At 39.6% G+C, this 16,666-nt stretch overlaps 1 protein-coding gene across 2 annotated transcripts; it reads right to left on the minus strand.

Annotated features, from left to right (window-relative positions):
* Positions 1-1,684: 1,684 nt before the first annotated feature.
* Positions 1,685-11,443, minus strand: LOC109095468 (NXPE family member 3). Of its 2 annotated transcripts, XR_006155636.1 has the most exons (7): positions 10,981-11,443; positions 8,258-8,416; positions 6,714-7,483; positions 6,446-6,513; positions 4,855-5,055; positions 2,643-4,500; positions 1,685-2,587 (listed from the first exon to the last, which is right to left on the minus strand). XR_006155636.1 is itself a non-coding variant. In XM_019109194.2 (6 exons), exons 2-6 carry the CDS (start codon positions 8,348-8,350, stop codon positions 3,935-3,937), a joined length of 1,698 nt encoding a protein of 565 aa, XP_018964739.2. In that variant the 5' UTR covers positions 8,351-8,416; positions 10,981-11,443; the 3' UTR covers positions 1,685-3,934. The 2 variants fall into 2 exon arrangements, 1 of the variants encoding a protein (XP_018964739.2); XM_019109194.2 differs by having other exon boundaries at positions 1,685-4,500.
* Between the last annotated feature and the right edge of the window lie 5,223 nt (positions 11,444-16,666).

Here is a 16,666-nt window from a genome sequence, read left to right on the forward strand (position 1 = left end):
ATTAATATTATACATTTTTAATATTTTTATATTAATATTAAAACATTTGTATTCCTTCTACAATAATTTAATATTTGATATCATTTTCTCATCTGAGTGGATCTTACTGCATCAAAAAATAATATACCAATCTGCAGTGCCAGAGATCATTCAAAAGATGTTAAGACAAGAGCAGAATGGATGCTTAAGAATTAATTTATTTTGGTGATTCAGAAACACTGGACGGATGAAGAATTTTAAGAACAAAAAAAAAAAAAAATGCATTAGAAACTCTGGTACAGAGACCCAATTTCATAGCTGTTAACCACATAAAAATGAAATATAACAAATTAATTCAAAAACAGATAGTGTTAAATAAGGCACATGAACTGATCATAAAGAACTATTCCAAAAAATCTGAATAACCATTTTTGGAGTATAAATGTCTTTTACATTGCTTTTGGATACATAAAGTAGAACAAACATATGGTATGACAAATGTATACATTAACTGTTAAGGTGCTTTTGCATTTTAATACGGCCAGCAAAATCATTCTAAACATTTGAAAGCCAAACAGATAGCAAATAATAGCTGAATAGATAGCAAAAGAGCTGATCTCAAAGACAGAGGTATGGAAGATTAGCGCTAGGTCTCACCAGTTTCTTAAAGGGATAGTTCACCCAAAAATGTAAATTTGATGTTTATCTACTTACCCCCAGGGCATCCAAGATGTAGGTGACTTTGTTTCTTCAGTAGAACACAAACCAAGATTTTTAACTCAAATCAATGCAGTCAATCAGTCTTATAATGTAAGTGGATGGGAATCACGGCACAAAACGATCATCTGTGCAAGAAACTGAACAGTATTTATATAGTTTTTTACCTCTGATTCACACAGTACCACGACAAAAGCCGAAGAAGAAGGAGCTTGTCGGAAAAGCATCAGTCGTGACTGCGGAAAATAAATATCAAAGAACAGATCATTTATTTAAAACTACAAAAAAAGAGACAGCAACGGAACAGCAGAAGATGGCATTCTTTCAATCTCCACAAGGACTTGTAACGTACCATGAAAGAACAACTGTTTGTCGTGAACAACAATGTGATGTAATGCTACATTTTATAATAAATGATAAGACGCTTGTTCTTTGCTTTGTTTTATTTTAAATAAGAAGGTGGAACATTAAAATATATTAAAGTGCAAAAAACACACAAAACTCAAATACATACAGAGGGAGGGGTACTAGCAGACCAATCACAGCCCTTGCGGCCCGCGTAGATTTGACGTGCTGTGACATTTTTGGAGAGGTGCACGTCAGGCTATGCTACGCAAGGTTTCGACGTAGAAGTATAAATCAGCCTTAAGTCTGCAATCTGCCATAAAGCAAGAAGAAGATGACGCCTCATGCACCTGCTGCTGAGAACGCGCACAGGAGGACACGCTCAGGAGAGTTCTAATAGTTCGGACATTGCGTGAAACAGAGGCAAAAAAAACCGATATAAATACTGTTCAGTTTCTTGCATAGACCAATCACTTTGTGTCTTGACACATCAATTTATCGTCACGAGCCGCAGGGTTTAATTTGGTTTTGTTTGTGTGTGTTTTTTTTTTTATTGTATGTTTTAGCCGTGATTCCCATCCACTTACATCATAAGACTGATAGTGTCATGGCACAGTAAGTGAACACACCGTGTAAACAAGGGTCTGGGTCCAAATGCAGGTCTTTATTTAGAAGTCACAAAAGTAAACAAAAAACACAACTGAAACCAAATCCTGAAAACGGAACAGAAACAGGGATGCGACACAAATACCACCACTTAGTGCTTGCATCAGTCAACATTCAACAACTAAGGTCCGTGTGCTGGAGGGGGACTGAGGCAGAGCCGGCGGGATGGGGACCCCGGGCAGAACCAGCAGCCACCACAGCGGTGTGTGTGGAGCTGCCACCTTGGAACGGGCAATGGTGTACCCCGCAGCCTCGGGAGCCTGGTGAGTGGACTCCGCCGCCTTGGAAAGATCGTGAGCGGACACCACTGCCTCGGGGGGACTGTGAGCAGGCGCTGGTGCTTATGGAGCTTTATGAGCGGGCACCGCCGCCTCAGGGGGACTGTGAGCAGACACCACCACGTCGGGGGAACCGTGAGTGGGCGCCGGCGCTTCTGGAGCTTTGTGAACGGACACCGCCGCCTCGGGGAACTGTGAGTGGAATCCGCCACTTCGGGAAGGCCTGAAGCGAGGCCCACCGCTTCAGAGGGAACATCAGTGGGCTCCGCCGCTTCATGAAGGCCGGGAGCGAGCCCCGCCACCTCGGAGGGATCATCAGTGGGCTCCGCCACTTCGTGAAGGCCAGAAGTGAGCCCCGCCACCTTGAAAGGATCATCAGCGGGCTCCACCACTTCGTGAAGGCCTGAAGTAAGCCCTGCCGCCTCGGAGGGATCATCAGCGGGGTCCACCACTTCGTGAAAGCCTGAAGTAAGCCCTGCCGCCTCGGAGGGATCATCAGCGGGCTCCGCTGCTTTGTGAAGGCCGGAAGCAAGCCCCGCTGCTTCAGGAAGGCCGGAAGCAAGCCCCAACACTTTTGGAGCATTACTAGTAGGCACCCCCACCTTGGGGGAATGATGAGTGGGCACCGTTACCTCGGGGCCTTTGCGAGCAGACCACGTTGCTCGCACCAACATCAGCGGGGGTTCCTGCACGCTGCGTATCAGCCTGTGACGCTCCAGGAACGGGCGTGAGGTACTGGGTGCGGCAGACGAGGCCTCTGATTGCTGACACTTGGATTGCCGCTTCAGGAGAACTGTGAGTTCTAACTCCACTCTGACGGCTGAGCTGCTCAACTGCAGAGCCAGGTTAATATAGTCATCCAGCACCTCCTCTGGGTGCCAGTATGGCATAAGGGATTTAAAGGGCTCGGCTAGGCCTCCCCATTAATCAGGTCTTTTCCGTAGCCGACTGGCGAGCCACTCCCACGAAGTCCCTGGCGTAATCCTCAATGCACCGGTCTCCCTGGCGGACACTGAGGAACTTCCCTGCTGGACCCATGTGTGGCAGGATTATTCTGTAAGTGAACACACCATGTAAACAAGGGTCTGGGTCCAAATGCAGGTCTTTAATTACAAGTCACAAAAGTAGACAAAAAACACAACTGAAACCACCCCGAAGGAGAAAAAAATAGAGTAATGTAAATCCTGAAAACGGAACAGAAACAGGGATACGACACAAATATCTCTGGTGATGAGAGGGAGAAACACCGGGTCAGGAGTCATGACAGATAGACTGCAACGGTTTGAGTTAAAAATCTTGATTTGTGTTCTACTGAAGAAACAAAGTCACCTACATCTTGGGCTGCGTTTACACTTGGTATTAACATGTGATCACCGTGATCCGATCAAGCAGATCAGTCAATCAGAACACGGCGCGTTTATACTTGGCAACATCAACTGACTTTTCTATAACCGATCGAATCTGTCTTTCCGGCACAATATTTAAGTCTGCAGAGAATGGCCGGTTGCAAAGACAACCTGAAGTGGTGGGTTTTCTTTTGAAAAGCATTTTCAGTTGCGGGACATTTTACAAATCAAAGATAAGTGTAGTAGTCTCCACACGGGTGTTCTCTGTCTTTTTTTCTGACAGTTCACGAGAGAGGGGCAGCGTTTTGCATGATGTCAACCTGCGAATGCAGACACGATGGCTGGATTGTGTTTACATTACACTGAGATCCGATCACAGTGTGTCCTCGACTACCTCTGGAACAGGACACGCTGATCGGATAACATTCCAATCAGAAGTGCGTTTACACTTGTCTTTTCAATGCGTATGTGGACAACATCCGGATACAGGTCGCATGTTAATGCCAAGTGTAAATGCAGCCTTGGATGCCCTTGGGATAAGTAGATAAACATCAAATTTTCCTATTTGGGTGAACTATCCCTTTAAGATACTGCTTGAGAAGTTTAGCCCCGCCTTCTCTTTCTCCTCACTGGACAGATGTGTGATAGGATGAAGTTAACCATGTTTGATATAATTTCAGGTGGAGGGTGTAGCTGATGAGGGTGATGGTGGGCGAGTGTCATCTCCCAGGCGTCCACCAGCTGGACATTCAGACCTTTAAACATAGCTCGGAGCACTCTGTCAAGCTGTTGGGAGAACCAGTCGCTGTTGAACAAGCTGGACTCTGGGTCCAGTTTCTGGAGATTGGCTGTGCGGATCAGCACCAAAGTTGCTGGTTCTCGGTTCAGCAGTCGGATCACCGCCCTGCGGATGTGGCGCAGGCGCCGTATGTACACTTGCACTGGGAAAGTGCTGAAATGCGACCAGATGCTAATCAGGACCACCGTGTCCAAGCCCCCTCGTAAGCCATCCAGCTCATTTGAGATGTAGTGCATCTCAGCCGAGGACACGGTTGTGAAGCGGATTGGTGGCCCGTGGCAGTGGTATCTTAATAATATGTTGTGATTGCTTTCCACTGCCATGTACGGGCCAACATTCTTCGGGCTATGAAAGTTGAATTCCTTAAACTCTGTATTGTGTGATAAAACAGAGGGTGAGATTTAGATAAGACAATAGATTCATGCCCACTCAGGAATAAAATGTGTAAAACACTTAATTGGCATGAAGATATATGAAAAACTCACCCTGGACTACAAACAAATATCTGTACTTCAGTTGTCTCAGGCTACATTCACACTGTACTTTTTCTGGAAGCTATTCAATATAGTACATAGTAAACGTAGTATATACTATATATTGTTATTTTTTTCATGCTTTGTTTTTTGACATTGGATGAATGTTTTTGGAGATGTGGTCAAAGCCAACAAAAATGAGTACAAATCAATACAGCACCTTTAAAAAGAGTTTAAAAAATATTACTGACCTGGAACATGGGAAGTGAGATACTCATACCACTGTCGCACAGTCGAGTCTCCATACATGTATACCATTTTCCCTCGAAGACACTGTGTTATGACTGAAGAGCCATTAAACTGACGCATGACGACACCACTCAAAGGTCTCCATGATCCCTGGTAGTAGTACCCAGAAGGAGTGAATTCAAGGTGCATCCCTTTGGTTTGTACTGGAAGGAAAGAGGAAACAGAAGAAAAAATGATGATGATGATGATGATGATGATGATGAAAGAAAGAAAGAAAGAAAAATTATGATGACAACTTAGAATTTAAAACGGTTAATACTGTTCTTTTATATTTAAAATGATACCACCTTTTTAAAAGTTTGGGGTCAGTAAGTTATAATAAAAAATAATAAAAAAAGGAAAGGAAAGGGATAGTTACCAAAAAATGAAAATTCTGTCATTCACCCTCATGTATTTACCTTCAGAACACAAATTAAGATATTTATGAAATCCGAGAGCTTTCTGACCCTGCATAAACAGCAACCCAACTACCACTACCACATTCAAGGCTAAGAAAGGTAGTAAGGACATTGTTAAAATAGTCCATGTGACATCAGTGGTTCAACCGTAATTTTATGACACTACGAGAATACTTTTTGTGTGCAAAGAAAACAAAAACATTTTTCATAGTTGCTGTCTATACAGGGTCAGAAAGCTCTTGGATTTTAGAAATATCTTAATTTGTGTTGCGAAGATGAACAAAGATCTTATGGGTTTGGAACGACATGAGGGTGAGAAATTAATGACATTTTCATTTTTTGAGTTAACTTACCATTTAACACTTTTGTTCAGCAAAAATGCATTAAACTGATCACACTATTGAATAAACACTTAAATTGTTACAAAAGTGTATCGTGGTTTCCACAAAAATATTAAGCAGCACAACATTTTCAACACTGATAATGATATGAAATGTTTCTTGAGCACCAAATCAGCATATTAGAATGATTTCTGAAGGATCGTGTGACAATGAAGACAGGAGTAATGGCCATTTTAGGAATAAGGTACATTTAAAAATATACTAAAATAGAAAACGTTTTAAATTGTAATAATATTGCACATTATTAAACAGCTCTCTGAAATATTGGATTCTGATTGGTCAATCATGACATTCCAAGGTGTGTTACTCCCCGATAACAACCGGTAAAACTAATAACACGGGCTCATTCACGTACTGAGTCATCTTGACCATGTATCACTCCGCTGTCACTGATCAATGTTTTGTGTATAATTCTTTACTTTTGTGGCAAGCAGCCATGTAATAAGTGGGATAATATGCATCCAGCTGGTTGTTATCTCAAAATAAAGCCCTTTCAATCAATTGCAAGTGTTAATTCAGACATATCTCTCCTATCAGTTCTTTATCAGCTATTCCACTTTTTCCAAACAACGTGATTCCCATCTGAGCCAGCAGTATACGTACAGAGTGGTCTTTACTGAACTGTGTTTTGATCAAAATAGTACAGCTTTAGTGAGAGATTTCCTTCAAAAAATCTTACCGACCCCAAATTTTTGAATGGCAGTGTAAATTTAATATTTCATGTGCCACAATACCTTTAGCAGGTTGAACAGTCACATTGTCCACCCCTGCAGAATGTATTGGAATTTTGATATTTACTCCACTAGAACAAAACAAAATGAAAGTGTCATTTTTGAAGAAAGTAGATAAAACGTGTATGTTCATCATTAAACTGAAATATTTATAATATATATCGTATAATCTGCATCTTATGCACAATAGATGCATGAAATAGATACAGAAATAAACAACATCACTAAACCACTATTCTAAATGCAGAAATAGGTTTCACTTCTCACTCACCTTTGGAAGAACTGTGACTCATAAACAGTGAGAAGGTGTTTCTTATACCCCCCTTTTGAGTGGTTAATCCGTGTATCACAGTCCAACATCTTGGGCTTATAACAGAACCAGGGTTCTCCGGTCTGGGGGTCTGTGTAGTTGCAAAGCGGCTGCTGTTTGTGCGGCAAACACAGATTACACAGAGTGGTCTCAGAGAGGTACCTTGAACGGAAGAGGCTCTTGAAGAACACTCGGTCCGACTGTTCCGCTCTCAATCGCCTGAGGACCATCACGGCTTCGCTGGAGTGAATCATGGTCAGTTCCACCTGGGCAACACCTGCCCAAAGCAGCGGGAAAAATACTGTGTAGTTTCCATTGTTGTGGTCATGTACCTGGCCAGCCACACCTGCCGCCAGTTCTGGCGTGTGAAGTCGCGCAACTAGAAAGTCTCCTCCGTGTTTTTTGGGCTGACCCAAAAAGTTGTGCATCTGCACCTTCACTATCAGTTGCCCACCCACCTGCAGGTCTCCAGGGTCTTCAATTATATAATAGCTCTGTGCAGGATCACTACTTTGACGTAACGGCAGTCCCAGGACCAACGGCTCTGGCCAGGCGATGGATTTGAGAAGATAGCTCTCCTCCCTGGCTTCCTCTGCAGTGGGCTCCTGGCCGAGGTGGGCACAGAAGGAGTAGTTAAACTCCACCGGTAGAAGAAATTCAGAGGTCTTCAAGACTGACTGGATGCTGTTCTGAAGCTGATAGAAGGTAGATGCTGTCTGACAGTTCCAGCTCTGCAGAAGACAAAACACATTTCATTACAGAGAACATGAGAAGCGTTCAGAGGGCAACCTTCGAAAACAAATGCATGATCATGAGATATTAAAATATTACAAAACATGGTTTTTACCCTGACGTTAAAAGTAACCTTTTTCTTACAATAAGAACCTCACAAACAAAATTGTAACATGGCAATGATCTGCTGTGTGTTAAATCTAATAATTAGAAAATTATCCACAAACAAACTAATTATGTTGCCTACAGTATGTTGTTTTGTGTCCACAAAACCACTTCATTGTAGTATTATCTACTTCAAAGTAGTAAGCTAGCATATAAATGAAATCTACTTACTTTATTGTTCACTAACTAGAACAATTCATACAATATAGTGGATCATGGCTGTACTGTATCTAGTGTGTCCACAAAACTTTACAACAATACAAAAAACAAGATGGGACTTTTTTTTATTAGAAAATGTATCAATTTAAGAGAAAAGCTCTGATTGGGGGATTTAAGCACTTAACATATGGCAACCGCAACCATGAAAGCATGTGGATACTTGCTACCACTGCAAGATGACGCAAATGCAAAATGAAAATGAAAATTAAACACTTTTCTGTATAAATAACCAGCAGACAAATACTGAAGATGATTTTTCTTTAGAAATCGATAGAAGCAGAAATCATGAACACAATTAAAATAATCCTGTTTATCACTGTAAAGCTGCTGTAACACCATCTATATTGTACACAGCACTATAAAAAAAAGGTGACTTGACTTTTACTCACTTCCAATGAGGTGATATTCCACAGCAGGAATAAGAGTCCTGACAGAGCCAGCAGAGTGAAGAATGGGACATATTTGGGAAGGTATTTCTCCATGGTTTCCTCTCTCTGTCATCTTCCTGACCAGCACTACAGTGGATCATGGCTGGCCATTATTGCATGCTAATCAAATAGATCAGACCAAAATGACGTTAACAGCAGTATCCAAACACATTTATGATGGCTTTATGTCAAATCAGGCTCCCATTTAAACATAAATACAAATTAAATTAAAGTAATTTTTACCCCCTGTAACCTGGCTCCAAATCACAGGTGAAAATTGTCATTTTGACAATTTAATATTTTGGCTTTCAGCACTAATATTATCAGATATTAATCTTTCTTCAGAAAAAGATATTGACAAAATCAAAAAGTTGAGCTGGGGAAGTTCCTGAAATTTGGTTGATTTGACAGAATGACGTGGACCCAGTTCTATTTCTGTTCATCTACTTTCAGAGAGAGGATCTACATTTTCAGTCAGCCCTTTGTTGCAGACTACTACTGTTAAAATAATCCCATGTTTTACTGACACATGGCACTGAAAACCGGAACCAGAGCATGTGCCAATGGCATCATTGGTCAGATGTCATGTCACTTTATGTTAAAACTGCCTCTCCGTGATTGGCCATAATACCGAACACTTTAGGTAAATAAATTAACTAGGATGAACCAAGGTTTTGGATCCTTGTGGCGCGGATGATACAGAAGAGCATACGCAGCATACGGTGATATGGAGGGACACAGAGGAGACTGTTGACAAAGGAATTATTGAATAAAGTCATTATTTTTGTTTTCTTCGCTTATGAAAAGTGTTCCCGTCGCTTCATATAACGCAGATTTCACATCTGATGGCAGATGGAGTATTCTGACGATGACTTTCATACCTTTTATGGACTTTGACACTGTTATTTACTTGGAAGTCAATGGGACAGTCACAGGCCTCCCGGTTTTCATCCAAGATATCTTCAATAGTGTTCCGAAGACGAACAGAGCTTTTATGGGTTTGGAACAACATGGGGGTAAGTACTTAATGACAAAATTTTCATTTTGTGGTGGAGTATCCCTTTAACACCAGCTTTTGAAAAAAGAAGTTTAATATTATAAGTTTATAGAAGTTTAATAACAGTTTCAAAGGCATTCTATGTTCCAAATTTTACATCTTTTTAAAAAATTGTTTATTAAATTATTTTGCTATCTTTATTAAGTTCAATTTTACATTTTTGACTTCATTGCATGGTTGTTATTATTATTGTTGCTGCCAGACATTTTTAAAATAAATTATTTTAAATAATATAAGATTTCTGTGTTATATTCCAACACTTGAAACTGAGATAATATTTTACCTATGCATACCTTAAAAATAAAAATAAAAAATACTTATGCCTTCATAGAACCATCCACTTGGAAAAAATTTTTTTTTTCATTTGATAATGTATTAAATACAATATCCTGTAAAAAGAAAGAAAGAAAGAAAGAAAGAAAGAAAGAAAGAAAGAAAGAAAGAAAGAAAGAAAGAAAGAAAGAAAGAAATGTTGTTGAAATATTATAAGGGTGCAAAATATCTCAATAATGTTTTATGAGGTTTTAAACAACAATTGTATTGTTTTTTTGTTTGTTTGTTTTTTTAAATAGTTCACAAACAGAGTTGACCCTTTAAGTAACAGAATTGACAAAATTATCCAGTGGACTGTCAATTCTGTTACTCTACTTTGGTAACAGAGTTTGACAGTAACAGAACTGACAATTTTATTTTTGCCAAAAACTCCACTTGCTAGCATAAATGCTAAGAGCAGATGGCACTAATGAAATCATGATTAAAAGACTTTTAAATAACCCAATGTGTGATCAGTAATAAATTCGGTTTCTTCAAAATAACTCTTGGTATAAGAACTTTTTAGATTAAAATATTTTCTCAGAGAGAGCACACAGATTTTTCAGTGCTTCAGATGTTATCACTGAGGGAAAGTGACATCATTTCCTGTATCTTACAAAGTATGGTAAGGTAACAAACGTTGATGCAAGATTAATGGACACACACACACTTATTTTTTTATTTATTTTTTTTAAACAATTTAATGTTGTAGAATTAAGTAAATTACTACTGTATTTAAGGCTTTTATAAATAAAATGAATGAAATACTACAAAAAGAAAAGTACAATAAGTTTACTGACTAATTTGGTCAACAAGAAATCATGATTTTCAGCTATTTAAGACACTTTTTACACAAATTATTATATTGTTATTGACTGTAACATCTTGTAATTCATAACAATAAGTAACAAATTATTAAAATAATTAAAACTAGAAACATTTGAAAAAAAGCACAAAAATAATGACTTCGGACAGCAAATGTACCAGCAATTATAGAATATATATATATATATATAGGCTACTTTGTCTGTCTTGCTTCGCCCACTGTGCAGAACCTACCATCATGTGTTGCAATCAAGGCGATATAGGATATGTGTCCTTCTACATTCTAGCGCATTTCAAAGCATACCCATTTTATCTCTATGCCAAACAACTTGTTTTAGTGGCCGAAACGTTAAACGTCAGGTCAGCTTTATTTTGGTGTAAGACCAAATCGGATGCTGTTTAGATGCCGCATGTACACAATGACGCAACGACTGAAAATGTAACTCATGTATTTGTATAATCTCGAAAGAAAGCAGCATCATTCACTCACCTTCTGTACTGATGCTCCAGTCCCGACGTGCTGCTGCCGCCGACCGCTTTGTTGTTATTATCCGTCATGACGCCAGCATCATAACCATGAGTCAGTCTAAAAAATAACGAAAAAGACAGAAGCAGATAGAGGAAAACCACGTCGAGCTGACGCATCACCATCGTTTCCGCCCCAGCTGTGAAAACAGGAGGGGAAAAAACGATAATGATGATTTCATGTGATCACATATTGGGCTTCAATATGAAATAATTATAAATTATTTATTAAAAATATCGCATTTTTGTTTCGTTCCGTTTACAAAAATGGTTACACGTTGCATCTACAGATAATGATGGTCACGCGGTTTTAACACAAGCCTCGCATTACAATGATTTAAAAGATTCCAAATATGAGAGCCTTTTTTGATTTGCAAACATGCACACGCCAGTGCACAGATGAATTGTTGGTGCTAGCAGGGGCGTCTGCATGATTTCATCTGAGGATGCGCACAAATTTTTTTTTTTTTTTTTTTTTTTGGTCAAAAACAGCACTTTAAAGTTAAATTCAATTCAATATCTTGAGTATGTAACTATTACACATGTCTTTAAGACTTGAGGACCAAACGATCAGTGACATCAACGCCGAGCAGAACGAAGGTGTCACGCGTTTTAAACCTTTTAAATACGGCACGAAAACAGCAAGAATCAACAAAATTATAAATACAGCTATTAAAGAGATAGAGAGGAAGAGAAACAGCATGTTTTTTTTATTTTAGTCGCTTGCGTGTAGCCTAAATGTTTTGTGTGTGAGAGAGAACGCCATGTCCACTGATCAGTGGTTTTTAAAACTTAATGCCAAGAACCCGCAAATATAATAAATCCCTTCAGGTCTGGTTTTACGGAGGTGCTTCAGATGAAGCTGTAATACTAACATTGGCGAAACATATCTGGCAAACCCAGTGCGTATTTGTGCTTGCGCTCTAGATAGCGTAAAAGGGATAGCGTTTAGAGTTGAATCTACTTCATCCAGCGTTATTTGTTATATGTGTTCTTAAGTAATCTCGATACTATTTGTTTTACTGAAGGAGGAATGCGTCATATGATTCATATGACTCAAAATATTGATTAATTCATAATTAGTGGCATTATTACACATTGCTAGTTACATTATAACTGCTGAAATATTTGCAGGGCAGACCCCATATTGAAGGCCAAAAGGGTCAAAAACACGTGAATTTTAACGTGTCAACAACGCGTTAAACACGCGTATTTCACACGTAAACAACACGTATTTAATGCGTTAAATACGTGTCGTTTCCGCGTGAAAAATAAGCGTGTTAAATACACTTGAAGTATGCATTAAAAATCATTTTGAACGGGTCAGTGTCATTGGCTGCTGAGGACTTGGATCAAACAACTTCTGTGAGCTTTGGGGGGTGTACCATTCATAAACTAGGCAACCACCATTTAACATGCTACAGATCAGCTTATTCTTTTCTTTCTTTTTTCCTTTTTTTTATATAGCCTATAGAATTAAATTGCAGTTTTATGAAAAATTAGATATTATATTAGAAATAAAATTGCCTTGTTTTTCTCCACGTTTGCCTTTTTTTTTAGTAAATAAACGTATTAGTGGACATTATTTTAACAGTGATCAAACTTAAGTTAGCATTAAAGCTTTAACATTTATGTGAGGAAATCAGTTACAGTGGAGGTAAGCAATAAATGCAGGTTGAAGACAGACCATTGTAATCAATATGTGTCTTTGGAAATCAACGTGAGCTTTTTTCTTGTGCTTACATTTAAATGGATAATATCACTTGCGCTTATTATGCACTTAGACAAACATGCAAGTGATATTATCCATTTAAATGAATTTAAAGATGGACCAACGAAACAGAGCAGGAGTGTTTTTGAAGCTGCTACCACCGATCTGGACGAACTCACAGAGACCGTAACATCCTATATTAGTTTTTGTGAGGATATATGTATTCCTTCCAGGACTTATTTAACATTCAACAACGATAAGCCATGGTTTACATCAAAACGTGACATTATAAAATGCCATAAGACTTTCAGGTCAGTTAAAAGAACTTGATTTGGCTTTCCTGACAGCAGAAGTATTCTACTGTACTAAAGTCATAGGCCACCCTGAAAATTGGTATTAAAGCAATTTATCCGTGAAATGATGTGATTTGTTAAAGCACTTCATAACATTTAAGTAAACATTTAAACATAAAAATACTAAGTAGCTCATTTTTTATTTAATTTTTTTTTAGAACCACACATATAGTTTATATCTGCACGTAATCTGGATTGTTAATGAGATAAGAATTAATTTTATGATTGCTTTTTTGTGACAGTTTATATACTGGTTTAGCAATGTAACAGACTTGATTGGCTTACTGAAAGTATTAAAAGGCTAGGACAGAAGACTAATTGTACTGCAAACTGCTCAACACTCTCAGAAATGGGACAAAACAAAAGCTGTCACTGGGGCAGTACCTTTTCAAAAGGTACACTTAAGGTACCAAAATGTACCTTTATTTCTGAGAGTGAAGGACCTGTAACATGAAGGTAATTGAACAAACTCAGGGTCACAGGATTAGTTTTGAGTTGACAAAACCAAAACAATGCAAATCAGGCTTTGTTGATGCCATGAAGCAGCTCATGAACTTTCTCTGTCAACTTTGATCTTAAAGCTATATGAACCAAACCCCTGCAACAACTCGTCAAATGCAACAACAAAAATGCTCCAAACGTTTTTTCTAAATTAACTATAAAAAACAAAATGAAATAATCACTTCGGCATTACATAGAAAACTGAACTACTTCAATAGCTGAAAAAGTATTATAAGCTGTTAAGGGGTGCATTTCCCAATAGCATCGTTAGCCAACTATGGTTGCAAGTTCCGTCATTACCGACATAGTTCAATGATTCGGTGTTTCCCGAAACCATAGTTCAAACAAACACTTGCAAACAGTGTCACAAACTCACGTAGCTGTAACTACAGCTCTCGACATGTGGTGAGAAGCATAGTATCTTGTTAGCAAGGGATATGGGCTTAAATACAGGTGCTGGTCATATAATTAGAATATCATCAAAAAGTTGATTTATTTCATTAATTCCATTCAAAAAGTGAAACTTGTATATTATATTCATTCATTACACACAGACTGATATATTTCAAATGTTTATTTCTTTTAATTTTGATGATTATAACTGACAACTAAGGAAAATCCCAAATTCAGAATCCCAGAAAATTAGAATATAACTTAAGACCAATACAAAGAAAGGATTTTTAGGTATCTTGGCCAACTAAAAAGTATAAAAAATGAAAAGTATGAGCATGTACAGCACTCAATACTTAACTGGGGCTCCTTTTGCCTGAATTACTGCAGCAATGCGGCGTGGCATGGAGTCGATCAGTCTGTGGCACTGCTCAGGTGTTATGAGAGCCCAGGTTGCTCTGATAGTGGCCTTCTGCTCTTCTGCATTGTTGGCTCTGGCATATCGCATCTTCCTCTTCCCAATACCCCATAGATTTTCTATGGGGTTAAGGTCAGGCGAGTTTGCTGGACGATTAAGAACAGGGATACCATGGTCCTTAAACCAGGTACTGGTAGCTTTGGCACTGTGTGCAGGTGCCAAGTCCTGTTGGAAAATGAAATCAGAATCAGAATCAGAAAGAGCTTTATTGCCAAGTATGCTTACACATACAAGGAATTTGTTTTAGTGACATAAGCTTCCAGTACAAAGAGACAACAACAAAAAAAAAAAATTGCAAATAAATAAATTGTATGACCAGTTGTGCTATAGATGACATTGGAATAGAATAGAGTAAGATGCAGAGATGTACTTGGATGGAGGGGTAACAAATAAATATAAGAATATTGCACATTTTTGCATAAGTGGGGAACATTTATCTGTTCGTGAGGTAGATTGCCTGGGGGAATCAAACTGTTCTTGTGCCTGACTGTCCTGGTATTTGCGGCTCTGAAGCGCCGGCCAGATGGCAAAAGTTCAAAAAGGGGGTAACTTGGATGAGAGGGATCCAGAGTGATTTTCTGAGTCCTTTTCCTCACTCTGGATGTATACAGTTCTTGAAGGGTAGGCAGGGGAGCACCAATAATTCTTTCAGCAGTCCGAACCGTTCTCTGTAGTCTTCTGATGTCTGATTTTGTAGCTGAACCAAACCAGACAGTTATTGAAGTGCACAGGACAGACTCAATGACGGCTGAGTAGAACTGTTTCAGCAGCTCCTGTGGCAGGTTAAACTTCCTCAGCTGGCGAAGGAAGTACAACCTTTGTTTGGCCTTTTTAACAATTGAGTCAATGTGATTGTCCCACTGCAGGTCCTGAGAGATGGTGGTTCCCAGGAATCTGAATGACTCCACTGCAGCCACAGTGCTGTTCATGATGGTGAGTGGGGGGAGTGCAGGGGGGTTTCTCCTGAAGTCCACAATCATCTCCACTGTTTTGAGAGTGTTCAGCTCCAGGTTGTTAAGACTGCACCAGACAGCCAGCTGCTCAACCTCTTGTCTGTAAGCAGACTCGTCACTGTCCTGGATGAGGCCGATGACTATAGTGTCGTCTGCAAACTTCAGGAGCTTGACAGATGGGTCTTTGGAGGTGCAGTCGTTGGTGTAGAGGGAGAATAGCAGTGGGGAGAGAACACATCCCTGAGGGGCACCAGTGTTGGTGGAGTGGCTGTTTGACATGAATTTCCCCAGTCTCACTAGCTGTTGCCTATCTGTCAGAAAGCTGGTGATCCACTGACAGATAGAGCTAGGAACAGAGAGCTGGGTCAGTTTGGTCTGGAGGGCTGTTGGGATAATGGTGTTGAAAGCCGAACTAAAGTCCACAAACAGGATCCTCACATAAGTCAATGTTTTGTCCAGATGTTGCATGATGAAGTGCAATCCCAAGTTGATTGCATCATCCACGGACCTGTTTGCTCGGTAAGCAAACTTCAGGGGGTTCAGTAAGGGTCCAGTGATGTCCTTCAGATAAGCCAGAACCAGTTTTTCAAATGACTTCATGACGACAGACGTTAGAGCCACAGGTCTGTAGTCGTTAAGTCCTGTTATCTTGCGTTTCTTTGGAACGGGGATGATGGTGGAGTGTTTGAAGCAGGACGGCACTTCACACAAATCCAGAGATCTGTTGAAGATCTGTGAAAAGATGGGGGCCAATTGGTCAGCACAGGTTCTCAGACAGGCTGGTGTAACACCATCTGGGCCTTGTGCTTTTCTTCTTTTGTTCTTCCTGAAGACCTGGCGCACATTGTTTTCACTGATTTGAAGAGCAGGAGGGGGGAGAGGGGTATTGATGGAGGTGTTAACGGTTGTGTAGAGAAAGGATCAGAATGGATGTGGGGTGTTTCAAATCTACAATAAAACTCATTCAGGTCATTAGCAAGTCGTTAATTAGCCTCAGTGCAGGGGGATGGTGTCTTGTAGTTGGTAATGGCTCTCAGTCCTTTCCATACTGAAGTTGAGTCGTTGGAAGTAAACTGGTCTTCCAACTTTTTAGAGTAGGTCCTTTTAGCCGCTCTAATCTCTTTGTTCAGTGTGTTTCTGGCCTGATTATACAAGACTCTGTCCCCATTTCTGTAGGCATCCTCTTTGGCCTGACAAAGATGTCTGAGTTTTGATGTAAACCATGGCTTATCGTTGTTGAATGTTAAATAAGTCCTGGTAGGAAT

The sequence above is a fragment of the Cyprinus carpio genome, chromosome B9, assembly GCF_018340385.1.
Source record: "Cyprinus carpio isolate SPL01 chromosome B9, ASM1834038v1, whole genome shotgun sequence".
NCBI classification, from domain to species: domain Eukaryota; kingdom Metazoa; phylum Chordata; class Actinopteri; order Cypriniformes; family Cyprinidae; genus Cyprinus; species Cyprinus carpio.